The 15,593-nt window shown below is 40.1% G+C and overlaps 1 protein-coding gene across 1 annotated transcript in view; it reads right to left on the bottom strand.

The window, feature by feature from the left end:
• polr1a (RNA polymerase I subunit A) overlaps positions 1-15,586 on the bottom strand; it is a 39,393-nt gene extending 23,807 nt beyond the window's left edge. The window contains exons 1-16 of the mRNA XM_084132430.1: positions 15,446-15,586; positions 14,633-14,837; positions 12,139-12,288; positions 10,829-10,936; positions 10,670-10,755; positions 10,479-10,546; positions 8,351-8,431; positions 8,162-8,267; positions 7,901-8,045; positions 6,195-6,371; positions 5,971-6,093; positions 5,216-5,443; positions 3,915-4,169; positions 2,768-2,959; positions 1,829-1,978; positions 896-1,079 (exon numbers count right to left, since the gene is read on the bottom strand). Coding sequence (XP_083988556.1) covers positions 896-1,079; positions 1,829-1,978; positions 2,768-2,959; positions 3,915-4,169; positions 5,216-5,443; positions 5,971-6,093; positions 6,195-6,371; positions 7,901-8,045; positions 8,162-8,267; positions 8,351-8,431; positions 10,479-10,546; positions 10,670-10,755; positions 10,829-10,936; positions 12,139-12,288; positions 14,633-14,837; positions 15,446-15,522 — 2,335 coding nt within the window. The 5' untranslated portion in view covers positions 15,523-15,586. The remainder of the gene's footprint in view (positions 1-895; positions 1,080-1,828; positions 1,979-2,767; positions 2,960-3,914; positions 4,170-5,215; positions 5,444-5,970; positions 6,094-6,194; positions 6,372-7,900; positions 8,046-8,161; positions 8,268-8,350; positions 8,432-10,478; positions 10,547-10,669; positions 10,756-10,828; positions 10,937-12,138; positions 12,289-14,632; positions 14,838-15,445) is intronic.
• Positions 15,587-15,593: the final 7 nt, after the last annotated feature.

Genomic DNA, 15,593 nt, shown 5'->3' with positions numbered 1-15,593 from the left:
ATATTCATGGAGTCGAATCGAGAATCGAAATCGAATCGAATTGGAAGATCTGAATCGATACCCAGCCCTAATCAACAGCGCTCAAAGCGTCACATTTTTACAATTTCAGTGCCAAGTCGGTACTTTTGACAACACCAGTGGTGTGTGGTTTTACAAATAAAGAACCAGTGTAGGAGAATGGTTATTATGCACAAACAGCGGGAAACTCTGTATATTCCTGCAGTGTGCACATGCCAAAAAATCTATCCCGATTTGAAGCTTGTGACACATAAACGCGCACCTCAACCCCATCACGTTTAGCGTTCACCCTGAACATTTACACACATTTACTCACCCTGAACTCATCCTAGGTGTATATGACATTCTCTCAGACGAACACAATCAGAGTTATATTAAAAAATGTTCTGGCTCTTCCAAGCTTTATAATGGGAGTCAATGGCTGTATGTCTTTTGAAGTCCATCAAAGTGCATCTATCCGTGATAAAAGTGCTCGATGCGGCCCTGAGGGGTTTATAAAGGCCTTCTGAAGTGAAGTGATGCGTTCATGGAAGAAAAATATCCATATTTAAAACTGTATCCACTAAAATAACGAGCTTCCGGCGGACGGCCTACGCAAGTCGACTTGTGCCACAAGAGTATGTGAGATAGATCTTATCACGGATAGATGCACTTTGACGGACTTCCAAAGACATACAGCTATTCACTCATTATAAAGCTTGGAAGAGCCAGGACATTTTTAATTTAACTCTGATTGTGTTCGTCTGAAAGAAGAATGTCATATACACCTAGGATGAGTTCAGGGTGAGTAAATCATGGGCTGATTCTCATTTTTGGTCGAACTATCCCTTTAACAGTCTCTGACTGCACACTGTTTGTGGATCACGGTGTGTGTTACCCAGGGTGAAGCCGCGGTAGAGCTGCAGGAAGGCGGTGAAGAGTCGGGCGAGGCAGCTGAGCAGTTTCCCGCTGGTCTGTCCGCCGTAGAGCTCGTAGCAGCAGTGGACCAGGCCGTACGCCGAGCTGCCGTACTGAGCCTTATCCAGAACCCCCAGCAGGAGCTCGCCCTGGCGGATCACCACCTGACACACACACACACACACCACATCAGCACACCGGGGAGAACACGGTCAAACACTTATGCACAGTGTCGGGGAAAGTTACTTTGAAATGTAATGCATTACAATATTGCGTTACTCCCTTAAAAAGTAACTAATTGCGTTACTTAGTTACTTTTTTAGAAAAGTAATGCGTTACGTTACATTTGCGTTACTTTTTTCCCCTCCTGGGCTGGGCTTGTTTTTTTATTTAAAAAAAGTACATTGGTCAATAAAGTGAGATTAAATGCATACAAAATTATGTTTTATTTAACATGTTTAGTTATTGAAGGTTTGAACAGTATTCTGATTTTATTCATTTTGAGGAATATTGAAATTTTTTTTGTGCAAGTGAGATGAGTAAATGCTCACATTTAGTCTAGAACTACAATAACCATCATGTTCACACACACACACACACACACAACGCCTCTGCACTTTGATTTCTCTCTACATCTGGACAGGAGAGCTGTCGGTCAATAAATGTGAAAAAGTAACTAGTGTTATTTATTTGAAAAAGTAACTTAGATATTTTGTTGTAAATCGGAAAAGTAATATGTTACTTACACTAGTTACTTGAAAAAGTAATCCGATTACGTTACTCAAGTTACTTGTAATGAGTTACCCCCAACAAACCCCCATCCATACAGAAGTTATGCATTAATGGAGTTATGTGAAACGGCTTTTGGAGCAACTGAACTGAAGCTCTGTCACAGAGTGTATTCCTCCATCACCTGGGATTCACACATGGACTCGGGATTGTATCCTGGAACAGATCTGGGAGGTTCCTTCACCCAGGCTTTACTGGGAATCTTCGCCTTTCCCGTCAAGTTTAAAGGGATGCAGTTTTCTGGGATGACGTTCAGCAGAAGGGTTGACACCACCTTGGAAAACAAGAACGAAATGTTGGTATTCATGCAAGTCCAAGTATCAGTTTTCCGGCTTCTGGAAGAATGCATTCAGGAGTCTCTGCATGAGCACAACAGCTCAACACACACACCGCCAGTCAAACGCCTGGGATCGCTAAGAGTTTCGGTAAGACGTCTCTTCTGCTCGCCAAGGCTGCATTTATTTGATTAAAAATATAAAACAAAAACTGTGATATTGTGAAATATTATTCTAATGTAAATCATCTGTTCTCTATGTGAATATCTAGTAAAGTGTAAATTATTCCTGTGATCAAAGCTGAATGTTCAGCATCATTACTCCAGTCTTCAGTGTCACATGATCCTTCAGAAATCACTCTAATATGATGATTTGATGATCAAGAAACATTTATGATTATTATCAGTGTTAAAAACAGTTGTGGACAATTTCTATTTCAGGATTCTTATAAAGTACAAAAGAACAGCGTCTATCTGAAATATAATCTTTTGTAACATTAAACACCATTCAAGAGTTTGGGGTCAATAAGATTTTTTTCATTTTATTTTTGGGGGGAAGAAATAAAAGAAATTGACATTTTTATTCATCAAAGATTAATTAAATTGATCAAAAGTGACAGTAAAGACATTTATAATGTTATTTATAATGGTGAGCAGAAGAGACTTCTTTAAAAAAACATTAAAACCTTAATGTTTGCCTGGTAGTGTAAGTGAACACCCCTGATGACGATGTGAGCGTTGTGCGTCTGATGATGTGTGTGATGATGTGTGTGATGATGTGAAGATCACCTGCTTCCCTGTCCAGAGCTGCACGGGCTTGACGAGCGCGGGCCGGAGGAGCTTCACCCGGCCGGTCTTGTCCGTCAGGCCTCGGTAGACGAGAGCCGTGTACTGATCCCGCGTGAAGAAGCACCCGCGGATGGTCATGCTGGAGCCGGACACCATGTGGTCCTGGATCAGGCCAGCCAGAGGCTTCCCGTCCTGCAGGAGGAGAGCAGCACCAGTGAAGCCGTCCCTAAACTACAATCACAGCCCTCGGTGCTCCTCACGTGTCGGGCAAACATCATTATATCAATGTGCTATTTATTTTAGTCCGATAATGTTTTTTATGTAATATTTTGCATTTTTAGGGGATTTTATGGTGCTACATTATATTTATACTGTATTTATAATCCATTTGTTCACTTTTTGAGCATAGACCTGAAAATTAAATGTCCAACTTAAACTGCTGTAAATCTTGAATGCTTCAGCGCTCAGACTTCAGTTTCACACTCGGAAGATTATTGATGAAGTGAAACAAGTTTTAAAAAGTGAACTTATATACGCATATTGTTATGAAAAACATGCAAAAATACTATTTTAATGAAATATATATTTTCAAAAACATGATTTACTCTAAAACTGCTAGAAAATGAAATGTAGTCCAGTGGTGCTCCATATGTGCGTCTGATGTCTCAGTGAATGAGCGTTCAGTGAGAGTGTGTTCGGCTGCAGTACCAAACGCTTCCACTAGAGGAAACTCTCATTCATTTACAGTGCGCTCGTTTCTGACCGCGAGGAGCTCAAGCGGGACTGTTTCTCTCAGGACCAGTTAACCTGTTCCAGTCATGTGTGTGATTTCTGTGTTCACACAGCAAGTGCCAAAACCTTTACCAAGCTTCATACCATTCCGATTAAGAAAATAAAAGTAACACTTTACAATAAGCTTCATTAGTTAAATGTATTACTAATGGTTAGTTCATGTTAGTTAATACATAGTTACATTATTTGTTAATCTTTGTTACTTTCACAGTGCATTAAATAATGTTAACAAGATTTTAATAAAGTATAAGTAAATGTTGAAAAATGAACAAAGATTAATAAATGCTGTATAATTGGTCAAAAATGTCAGAAGAGCACCAGATTGTCCAGTGGTTGGCCTGAGAAGCACGCTCACCTTGGGCACGAGGTACTGCTGGTCGGTGCTCACGAGGGTGTAGGCCTCGGCCCGGCCCAGCTCGCTCTGAGGGAAGTGAGCGTTCATCTCGTCCCCGTCGAAGTCAGCGTTGTAGGCCTTGCAGTTGGAGTAGTGCAGGCGGAGCACCTTCTCGCCGGGCAGGATCCGAGCGCAGTGGGCCTGGATGGACGGCCGGTGGAGCGTGGGCTGGCGGTTCAGCAGGAGCACATCCCCATTCCTGATGTGACGGTTCACCTGGCAGAGACATTCCTCATTACATCCTCAAATAACATGAAACGTGTCGACGGTAAGCCACATTCAAAGCTACTATATTAAAGCTGCACTGTGTCATTTATAGCGGCATCTAGTGGTGAGTAGGACTGGGCAGAAAATCTATTTTTCAATTAATCTTTTTTTTTTTTTTTTTTTTTTTTTTTTTTTTACGTGGTTGATTCAAAATCGATTCGAGAATAAAATTTCTTTCATATTTTTTTAATCTATCACCCAAAAGCCAGTGTTAGTTTTTTAGGTGTGCGACTGTTCTCACTCGTCCAGTTTCCAGCATCAATTTTTCTTGCATTAAAATCCTGTCTAATCATCGTATGCTTCTGAAATATAGAGTTGTGTTCTGTGTTAATGTACCCAAGAGTGCCTAAAATAAAAAGAGTTTAATATACAGGTTTGTGGCTCTTCATTTCTTTTGATTAATTAACCACTTGTAAACTCATGTTCACTGTTCTTATTTATAAATATAGGATTTGTATTAAATCTATATTCACTGAATCGAATCGGGAATCGAAAATCAAATTTACAATCGAAATTGAATCGAGAATCGAAATTGAATTGGAAGATCTGAATCGATACCCAGCCCTAGTGGTGAGGTTGTGAGCTGCACCCAACAGAAGTTACGGTGGCCGACAGGAAATGATGTCGCCGTCTGAGACAGCAGAGAGTAGCCAGTTCAGCAATGAGGTTTCTTTACAAAGATTAAGAAATTAGGTTTACTTAATTATTCAGTAAAACGATGTTATAGCGAATATTATCGTCACTTGTTCATCATTGTGTCAGTGTTTTATCCGCTGACTTTAGCTTTAGCTTCTTTACATGAAGATCAACATAGTGACGAAACGGCGTTTGTCCGTTCAGGGCCACTGTAGAAACATGGCGGCACATTTCAATGTAAGCGGACCCGGCTGATTTAATGTGCATGAATGAATATCATCAAATAAATATCAGTGATTTTGCTGCCATATAAAGCGTGTCCCGACAGCAGCGTGTGCTAGCCAGGCTAGCGGACTCACAATCTTCATGGGCATCTTGTGCTGGCCGGTGGAGGGGGTCATCAGCTGCTTGGCCACGGCCTCTCTCTGGGTCGCGCTGGAGCTGCTGAGGATGGTGCGCGACCCGTCTTCATTGATCACCATGGAGGCCCCGGGGTGCACATCGGGCCCGTTCAGCACCGCCTGGCGCAGATCCTTCACGTTCCAGGGCGTCACCGGCTGCGGGTACGTCAGCTTCGTAGCAAACACCTGGAGGAAGCGTATGGTAAACAGTTATGAAATTTGGCACACAGATAGAGGAATAGAGGAAAATAGCAATTTTCGAGTCTCTAACTCAATCCCTCTAGCGCCTCCAACTGGCCAAATTTGCACTCATGGCTCAAGACGATTTGATTGCTCACTATGATGTCATTCTACGCCACAATTTTACCACCCTACTTTTTCCAAACCTCTCCTAGAATATTTGTCTGGTTTTCATAAAAATCAAACCAGATCTTCTTCAGATCATGGCAACAAAAAAACCCCTCAAATAATGAATTGAAAATGAACAAAACGAAATCTCCAAAACGTTTAACAGTATTCAGACCAAACTTGGTGTGTGTTATGACAACCATGACCTGAGAATACCTGCACAGTTTTGGCACAGTGTCACCTAGTGGTCAGGAGATATGCAAAATTGACATTTTTGCTTAGTACTTTACAGTTTGGGCAAAAATGACATTATCCCTTACATATCATACAAAAACACTAGCAAAAGATAAAATCTGGAAACTCACCATTGGTATTCCAATCTCATTGGTTTCGATGTACATATCAGGACAAATGACAGAGCGTGCAGCGAAATCCACTCGCTTTCCCATCATGTGCTTCCGGAACAACCCCTCCTTCTTCTCCAAGAGCTGAGGGACACATCCAGAAGAAACACACATTATTGATGGATTCTGGGCTGTCCTTCACAGATAGCCTTGAGCGGGAACACTAGGAGCGGTCACACACTGACCTGGCGGACGCCTGGGAACTTCTCAGTCATGAGCTTGTCCATGTCGCTGTCGAACACGATGTTGACGTGACTCTGCAAGCGGATCCAGGAGCTGTAGAGCTTGTCTGTGAGAGTCACTCCGGGAATGCCCACTAAGAAGGACTGGTCGATCTCGCTGCTATCTATGGCTTCATCACCCTGAACAAAACACACATCCGTTGTCATTTGATTCAAATGATTCAAGTTCACATTGATACGCGGCAGCGGCAAAAAAAATCTGTATTATGAATTTTTGAAAGCCAGACAAGTCATTTGTTGAGGTCAATTTGTAAAGAAGGACCACACGCCTGCGCACACATATAGTCAAATCCTCACACCTATAGACTGAACACGTGATCCGCATGTGCACGCCGTCAGCGTTCTCACAGATTCATGTTTTTTAAGTTTACGCAGAGATGACAACATTTTTCACAATTTTTTTAACGCTTGCACATTGGAACCGGTTTCAAGGTTTGCGTTCTCGAGCACCGAACACTGTTGTTGTGTAAATGAACATCCTGAACACATTAAAAGTTTCGGTTTTCAGTGGAAACGGTGTCGTGTTATTGGACCCTAAGCTAATAACTAATGATCTTTACAACGGAAGATCAATCAAAAACTAACTTTAGCTGGACAATAACTTTATTCTAGAGCCGCTTTAAAGCCAAAACAATCTCTGTTACTGTAATTTCCTATAATCACTGTAAAGCTGCTTTGAAACAGTCCATATTGTTAAAGCGCTGTATAAATGAAGGTGACTTGACTGATAATACAAACACACATGGCAAACTGATGGTTGGTTGCCCATTTATAGGCTTTTCAATTGCCAAAACTGATTTACTGACATAAAAAAAATACACATACAAATACTGAAATGAAAACAAAATATTTCCTCAAATTCACTGAAAATTATTTAAAACAAATTTAAATGATTTATCAAGCATTTCTTCAAAATTCACATGATATTCAGAATTTTACCCTGTTGATCAAAGAACATCATTGATCATCACATGATGGGCATTTTGGCATAACTGAGTGTGTATCTGACCGTTCAAGCACAATACGTCGCTAAAGTGAGCTACATTCAGGATTGTAAGCTGTCTGAGAGAGGCGTCTTTCTGTGCGGCACTTCCGGTGTGTGTGTGTGTGTGTGTGTGTCAGTCAGCACGAGCAACACATTGAGAACTTATTGTGCTTGCTACTTAGAATGTAACTCGACACCCTTGCCTCATTTAGTATGCATGGTTCTATGAATATGTAAATGAGCCCCGCCTCCACTCACTCACAGCAGCTCAGCTGTAAGTCAACATGGTTTGTCTTAAAGCATATTAAAAACACCACATAGACAAATAAACAACATTAAACGCTGGATTTTCACCACAGGGGGACTTTAATAACTCTAACATCAAGCACATCCCACTTTATATTCTCATTCATGCATGTTTTTTTTTTGGTAAAAACAGAAATTTGCCCAAATATCTGCTTTTAAGAAGTTAGGTACGTTGTTTATGAACATCAAATGCAAGTGTGATGCATCACAAAAAAGACTATATTAAATTCCACAGCAGGAATGCTTGATGAAAATTACCACATACATAAAGATTCATGCAATACACTAAATTGCTCTGATTCACCGTGAAACCCATAAATTAAGTGCATTAATCACTTGTTAACACAAGTTCTCTCACCTCATTCATCTCTCCGTTGGTTTTCTCAGCTGCGATTAGTGCGAGCAGTTTCTGAATGGTGTAATTATCCTTGATCACGTACTGCAGGTTGACAGTCTGTCCGTTGGTGAACATCTGGTCTCCCAATCGATTAACAGGCCTGAACCTATAACACGCCACACACACACACACACACACACTCAGAATCAGAATCAGCCAGCTAAAGATCTCCCTGTAAGAAGAAGAAACTATAGGATCATCTTATACAGGACATAAACTGACTTGCATGGAGGAACCACCAGCACATCCAGGAAGAAGGCATCCGGATTGAAGTCCGTCCCCGAGTCGCTCATGCTAAACCCTGATAGCAGATGCTTCAGGAAGAAACCTGGAGAAGTCAGAATGACCCATCTCAGAAAACCGGCTTTATTTGCATTACGAATCCTAGGAAGAAAGCTCAGCCGGTCTTACCGTCGTTCTCCCAGAGTTTGAAGATATGCTCTCGCGCCACACTGGGAGTCAGGAACCCACGCTTGGTCAGCTGGTGATCCTCTGGAAGCGAACGCAAACACACACACACTCACACACACTGAATCACGTCTACACACAAGATCTCTGAGAGGATTACTGTAGTGTACTGGTCTGGGTCACATTTCCCATTCCGAAATACTTCCATACTTTCCCAGACTTCCCTATGGATATTTCAGATCCTATTTAACACAGGGCTCCCACACCTCGGTTAACTTCACATTCAAGGACCTTTCAAGGACTTTTTTCAGCTTCAATACACTCAAATTCAAGGACTTAAAGGGATGGTTCGGAGTAAAATCAGCCTAGGGTCCTTTGCACCAAGACCTCGAGCCAAACACCCCCCAGAAGCCTTTTCCCCTTGGCTGAACATTATTACAGTCAGAGCTTATTTAGAGATAACACATGCACCGCTGGAAAGCTCTCTCTCTCTCCTGTACAATGCTGTCGGATCCAAATATGGTCATTTCCTTTTTATCAGCAACCAATCGTGAAAGTAAAAGGCTGCATGCGCAATCTCATTGGCTGATGATAAATCTTTAAAGCCCGTTTTCTCAAAATGATCTTTCTCTCATTCTCCAAGTCCGAAATCTCCACTTCAGTAGCACCTCTATACACCAATCTTTCCAGTCTTGTACATAGTTATATTATGAAGACATTTACAGAGGGATTTGTAAATATATTATTCCTATCCTGATTTATATAACATTGTATTCCAAAAAACATGGCGAAAATAATTTTTTTTAAGGCTATTGACAGTATATTCTGATTTACAGGATTACAAAAGTAGATATCCATAAATCCCTCTGTAATTTTTTCCCCATCTAATATGTGAACACAATGAAAAAATATTTTTTAACCTGGCTTTATCCAATACTCAGATTTCGTTTTTTAAAGGAACACTCCACCGTTTTTTGAAATAGGGCTTATTCACCTTCTTTCCTACATTTAGATAGGTGGGCAAATGCATTTTTGTCTCAGTGCATGCATTGTTTTAGTTTGACAGGGTCGGCGCTAGCTTAGCTTAGCATAATGAATGGAATCCTTTGTTGCCAGCTAGCACGTCCTGAGTAAAAGTGATATATATATAAAAAAAAAACACTTAATTACTTCTTGTGGCCTGCATATTCACAACGAATACAAATAGTGATGCAGATTAACACTAGGCAATTTCCTAGGCAGATATTGACTATATTATATATTAAGGACTATATTAGGAGGAAGCACAGGCGAAGCACTGCTACTTGGGTGTGATATCTCTGCGCCCAAGTAGCAGTGCTTTGCCTGTGCTTCCCCCTAATATAGTCCAAAGTCAATATCTGCCTAGGAAATCGTCTAGTGTTAATCTGCATCACTATTTGTACTTGTTGTGAATACGCAGGCCACAAGAAGTAATTAGGTGGGGTTGTTTTGTTTTTTTATATCACTTTTACTATCACTTTTACTCAGGACATGCTAGCTGGCAACAAAGGATTCCATTCATTATGCTAAGCTAAGCTAGCGCCGACCCTGTCAAACTAAAACAATGCATGCACTGAGACAAAAATGCATTTGCCCACCTATCTAAATGTAGGAAAGAAGGTGAATAAGCCCTATTTCAAAAAACGGTGGAGTGTTCCTTTAAAAGATATGCAAATTAGTGCATATTTAATTAGATATACTTTTTATAGATAATAAAAAGGCCTACAGATTTTCTTTATCCAAATAGAAAAACGTAGAAAGTACAGAGATATATATCGCATATCGCCATTTAACCCAGAAATACAGAGATATGAGTTGTTGGCCAGCCCTACCTTACACCTGTGAGTTTAGCAAAGGGCTTTTACAGGCTTTTGTTTTATTATAGTCAGCTACTCCTGGCTAGCAAAAACTGGTCACTAAATGATCACAAACTTTCGACATGCCAGCTCAAAACGCCATGAAAAACATCATAAAAACAAATATATTCCTTTATATTCTTCTATACTTTCTTCAACACTAATCCAGACCTGGAAATGACTAGCATCTGATCCACACGGCATGATGTTCACTGACTTCAGAAAGAGAGCATGAGAATACGGTCTGAACTCACGGGCCTGTAGTGAGATGGAGGAGACGATGAGTTTGCTGTTGTGTTCTTGACGCACGGTCACTCTGATACTGAAAGACACACACACACACACACACACACACACACACTTTCTCACAGCGGCTCTCACACAAAACGTAGAGAGAATGCTCACTTAAAAATAAGAGAAAACAGGAAAAAGTTGAGCTCCTCACTTGCAAATCGGACATTTCTTTGCGATCATGTGTGTTCTCCAGAAACTGTGGATGAGGCTTATCTTCTTCTCACACACATGTCTGATCTGAGGAGGAACAGATGTATGAGATGCAGTTGCACAGACACAACACTAGAGATGAGGAGAGTGTGGGACTCACAGGAGCGGTGTGCTGCTTGTCCGGCCTGGCTTTGAGGATGGGGTTAATAAACGCATCCAGAGTTTCCCGGATTTCTCCTGGGGTCGGCTGAGCGTTGACCTCCAGCAACTGACAGAGGGAGACAAAAGCACAACATCTGAGCACTTAAACAGGGGTGGTTATCGTTTCAATTTTAATTTTATGCTTATTGATTCTTAATTTTCATTCCAATAAGGTAAAAAAACAACAACCTTAGATATCATTCACATTTAGTCTTATTGCAAAACATTTAATTGTATCTGAATATCATGAGCAAAACTCTACACTAAACACTTACACGAGGAGCGTTTGCCTGAGGTTTAAAAACACCATAGAAGAACAACTAGACTGACTGATACACACTTCAAGCATTATTAAAGACAAGCAAACACTCAGTGATTAAAAAATAACAAATTATAAATTAGCAATTGCAGCAAATAGACACAACTGAACACATATACGACTGAAATAAACATTAGTTTAATATTTTCAGGTGTTCAGGTTCAGAAACTAATCAAATGTAATATAACACTGCACTTTATTAATAAAATATATTCATTAGAAATATAGTTACAAAGGTTATTCAGTGAAGAACGAGTGAATCTTCTCTGTCTTTTGTCCGATCAGTGTTATTATAGAGACGCCGCAGGAATATTAGTGCTGTCACTTTAAGAGCTGCACTGACACACACACTGATCCAGTATACTGACACACACACACACACACACACACACACTGATCCAGTATACTGACACACACACACACACACTGATCCAGTATACTGACACACACACACACACACACACTGATCCAGTATACTGACACACACACACACACACACTGATCCAGTATACTGACACACACACACACACACACTGATCCAGTATACTGACACACACACACACACTGATCCAGTATACTGACACACACACACTGATCCAGTATACTGACACACACACACACACACACTGATCCAGTATACTGATACACACACACACACACACACACACTGATCCAGTATACTGACACACACACTGATCCAGTATACTGACACACACACACACACACTGATCCAGTATACTGATACACACACACCTGAAGCGCTGAAAACAGTGGAAGTCTCTCACGCTTGAATGGTTTAAAGTCATATTGAAACGCTCACAAAGGAATCGATAAGAGGAATCGAAATGTTTATTTTATAACAAGTATCTGATTCCAGAATTGGAATCAATGTTCGATCCCCAACCCTAGTCCTGAGTGAGCTGGCGAGGAGAGCTCTGAGCGTGTCTGACCTGATTGAGCACTTGCTCGAGCTCGTACGCCTCGTTCAGCGCGCCCACGTCCAGCAGCTTCAGCTGTCCCAGCAGCAGGTGCAGCGCCGAGCGCGGACACAGCATGAGGTGGCACTGCAGGCACGAGCCCCGGACCAGCATGAACAGATTCTGGGAAGAGACGGAGATTAGGGCTGGAGGAGGACACACTTCAGACATTCTGCTAACTACAGGTCAACTCACTCTCAGCAGAGTATCAGACGACGGTGAGGTTAGGGTTGGAGTAAGCTGACACACACACACACGATCAAACGTTTGGGATCGGTAAGATTTATAAAAGAAGTCTCTTCTGCTTAACAAGGATGCATTTAAAAACACATATATGTGAATATCTAGTAAAGTGTAATTTATTCCTGTGATCAAAGCTGAATGTTCAGCATCATTACTCCAGTCTTCAGTGTCACATGATCCTTCAGAAATCACTCTAATATGAGGATTTGATGATCAAGAAACATTTATGATTATTAACAGTGTTGAAAACAGTTGTGGAAAAAACATTTCAGGATTGTTTGATGAATAGAAAGTTTAAAAAAAACGCATTTATCTGAAATATAAGCTTTTGTAACATTATAAATGTCTTTCCTGATCAATTTAATGCGTCCTTGATGAATAAAAGTATTGATTGCTTTTATTTATTTCCCCCAAAATAATTCTTACTGACCCCAAACTCTTGAACGGTCGTGTTTAATGTTACAAAAGCTTTATATTTCAGATAAATGCTGTTCTTTTGAACTTTCTATTCATCAAACAATCCTGAAAAAAACCTGTCCAAAACTGTTTTCAACACTGATAATAATCATAAATGTTTCTTGATCATCAAATCATCATATTAGAGTGATTTCTGAAGGATCATGTGACACTGAAGACTGGAGTAATGATGCTGAACATTCAGCTTTGATCACAGGAATAAATTACACTTTACTAGATATTCACATTGAAAACAGCTGATTTACATTACAATAATAATTCACAATATTACTGTTATTTTTGTATTTTTAATCAAATAAATGCAGCCTTGGTGAGCAGAAGAGACTTCTTTTAAAACATTAAAAATCTCACTGACCCCAAACTTTATATGGCAGTGTAGGTGCAAGTTTACGTACAGTCAGTAGAATATGTCTAAAGTTAACCACTGAAATAAAGTGTTACCCAAAACTATTAAATCAGACAGGATCATGATCTCATCACAATTCAGCTGTTTTGTTTTTAAAGGGACAGTTCACCCAAAAATGTCAATTCTGTCATTATTTACTCTCCCTCGTGTCGTTCCTCATCAGACTTTGACTCGTCTTTGAAACACAAATGAAGATCTTTTAATCAGATCTCAGAGATTTCTGTCCTTCCACTGAGAGTCTGTTCTCCCAAAATGTTCATAAAACGATTGTAAAATAAATCCATATTATGAATCGAGCGGCTTACTCAGACTTCTGAAGAGACTCGATCACTTTATATGACTTTTATTCACATAGAAACATTATTAATTAAATCTGTTCATCATATAAAGTGATCGAGTTTCTATAAAAGTCTTATTTTCTAAATATTAAGTTTTCACACAACAACGCGTTCACACTTCACACAACAACCTCTGCTCTCATGAACATGCGTTGGAGATTAATATTTTGTAAATAAACTGGTAAATTGTTTTTGTGCAAACAGAGCACTTGCATCGCTTCATAAAATTGAGATTAAACCACTGGAGTTGCAAGGATTACTTTACTATAGGGGTGTAACAATCATGTCACATATAATACATCACAATACAAAAATACATCGATATATATCGTGTGTAGTTCACCCAAAATAAAAATTACTGTGTGAGAAAAAATTCAAGTTTTCTGAGTTTTAGTGTCAGTTCTACATCAAACTACTGTATATAATGTTGAATATAATGTATAATAATGCGCTGGGGGAATATGTGTGTGTCCTGATAATGCCAGATGTCAGATGTTACCAGTAAAAGTGGCCGACATTATTATAAATATATCTAGTCAGTGAAAGAGTTCAAGCATATTCATCTACAATAATCCTGTATTTTCATCTTCAGAATCATGAATATTGTTATTCTGGCGTCTCTATTGTCCTGTGCTTTGGGTTTGGGTAAGTCCAAGACTATTCATTTACACACACAATGTAACACCAAATCTAGCATTTTAATCAACAGTGCATTTTTTATAACCTTTTATCATATGTCTTGGAGTATCGCAATAATATCGTATTGTGAGTTCATATGTATCGAATCGTGACATGAGGGAATCGTTACACCCCTACTTTAATGACGTCTTTCCTACCTTTCTGAGCCTTGAAAGAGGTAGTTGCGTAGACTGTCAATGGAGGGATAGAAATATCTCAGATTTCATCAAAAAGATCTTCAGTCAAGGGTTTGGAACGACACAAGTGCGAGTAATAAATGGCAGAATCATCATATTAGTGTGAACTGCCTAAGAGCAGAGCTTACGGTGAAGAAGAGCGGGTTGTAGACGGGCAGCGGCAGCTCCACGAGGCCCAGGTGTCCCGGACAGCTGTCGTAGTCCTGCATGCAGGTGGAGCAGATCTCCTTGCTGTCAGGGGGGCCCAGGGCCAGATCGTACAGCCCGTTCGGGGCCGCGTTGCCCACGCCGTCCAGCAGCTCTGGGTTCGTGACCGTCTTCACACTCAGCCTCCTGAGACACACACACACACACACACACACACCAGAGGATGACAGAAGGTCAGCTCAAGCTCCCTTCATCTCTATACAGCGTTATACAACTCAGATCTGGTTTCAAAACAAGTACATGTACAAATTAACTAGATTAATACATGCTGTATAAGTATAGTATATTATATAAATACAGTAGTCAACATTTAAAGTGGATCAAAACCTTTCATCAAAGTTAAACATGAATTTTGGACAATACCCGTTCTTGTCTTAGGACAACTCTGATCCACTTCAAATGTTGACTACTGTAGTATAAGTATATTCTTAGTTCATGTTAAGTTCATGTCATGTAAAGTTATTGAGTTATGAAGTAGTGAACTACTTTCAGGAATTATTGAGCTTCTTGATTGTGTTACTGCTTATATTTGACCCAAACGTAACTTAATGTTTTAAAATAGCATTTAGCATGACAGCATATTGATCATGTTGTCACAAAGCTCCACATGTGTTGTCAAATGAACTGTGTGTTTTGGTAATAACGCTTGGAGTCTTTAGTTTACAGTAACATGCAACTAATCTCCGGCTAGCTGAGCAAGTTAGTTGTGCAAGTATTATTATCATTAACGTTACCTTAATTCCTTAGCGTCGTACAAGCCAAACGACATGCCCTCTAATCGCCTCCATGGTGTTTCTTTTGAAAACTGCATTTTCTTGATAAACTATGTACATTAGAATAGAAATCTCTCTGTATTCCCCATGTGCGTCAGGTAGAGCTGTA

This window comes from Abramis brama, assembly GCF_963993115.1.
Source record: "Abramis brama genome assembly, chromosome: 13".
Lineage (NCBI taxonomy): Eukaryota > Metazoa > Chordata > Actinopteri > Cypriniformes > Leuciscidae > Abramis > Abramis brama.
The sequence above is the reverse complement of the archived record's forward strand: the minus strand, read 5'-3'. Positions and strand labels throughout refer to the sequence as shown.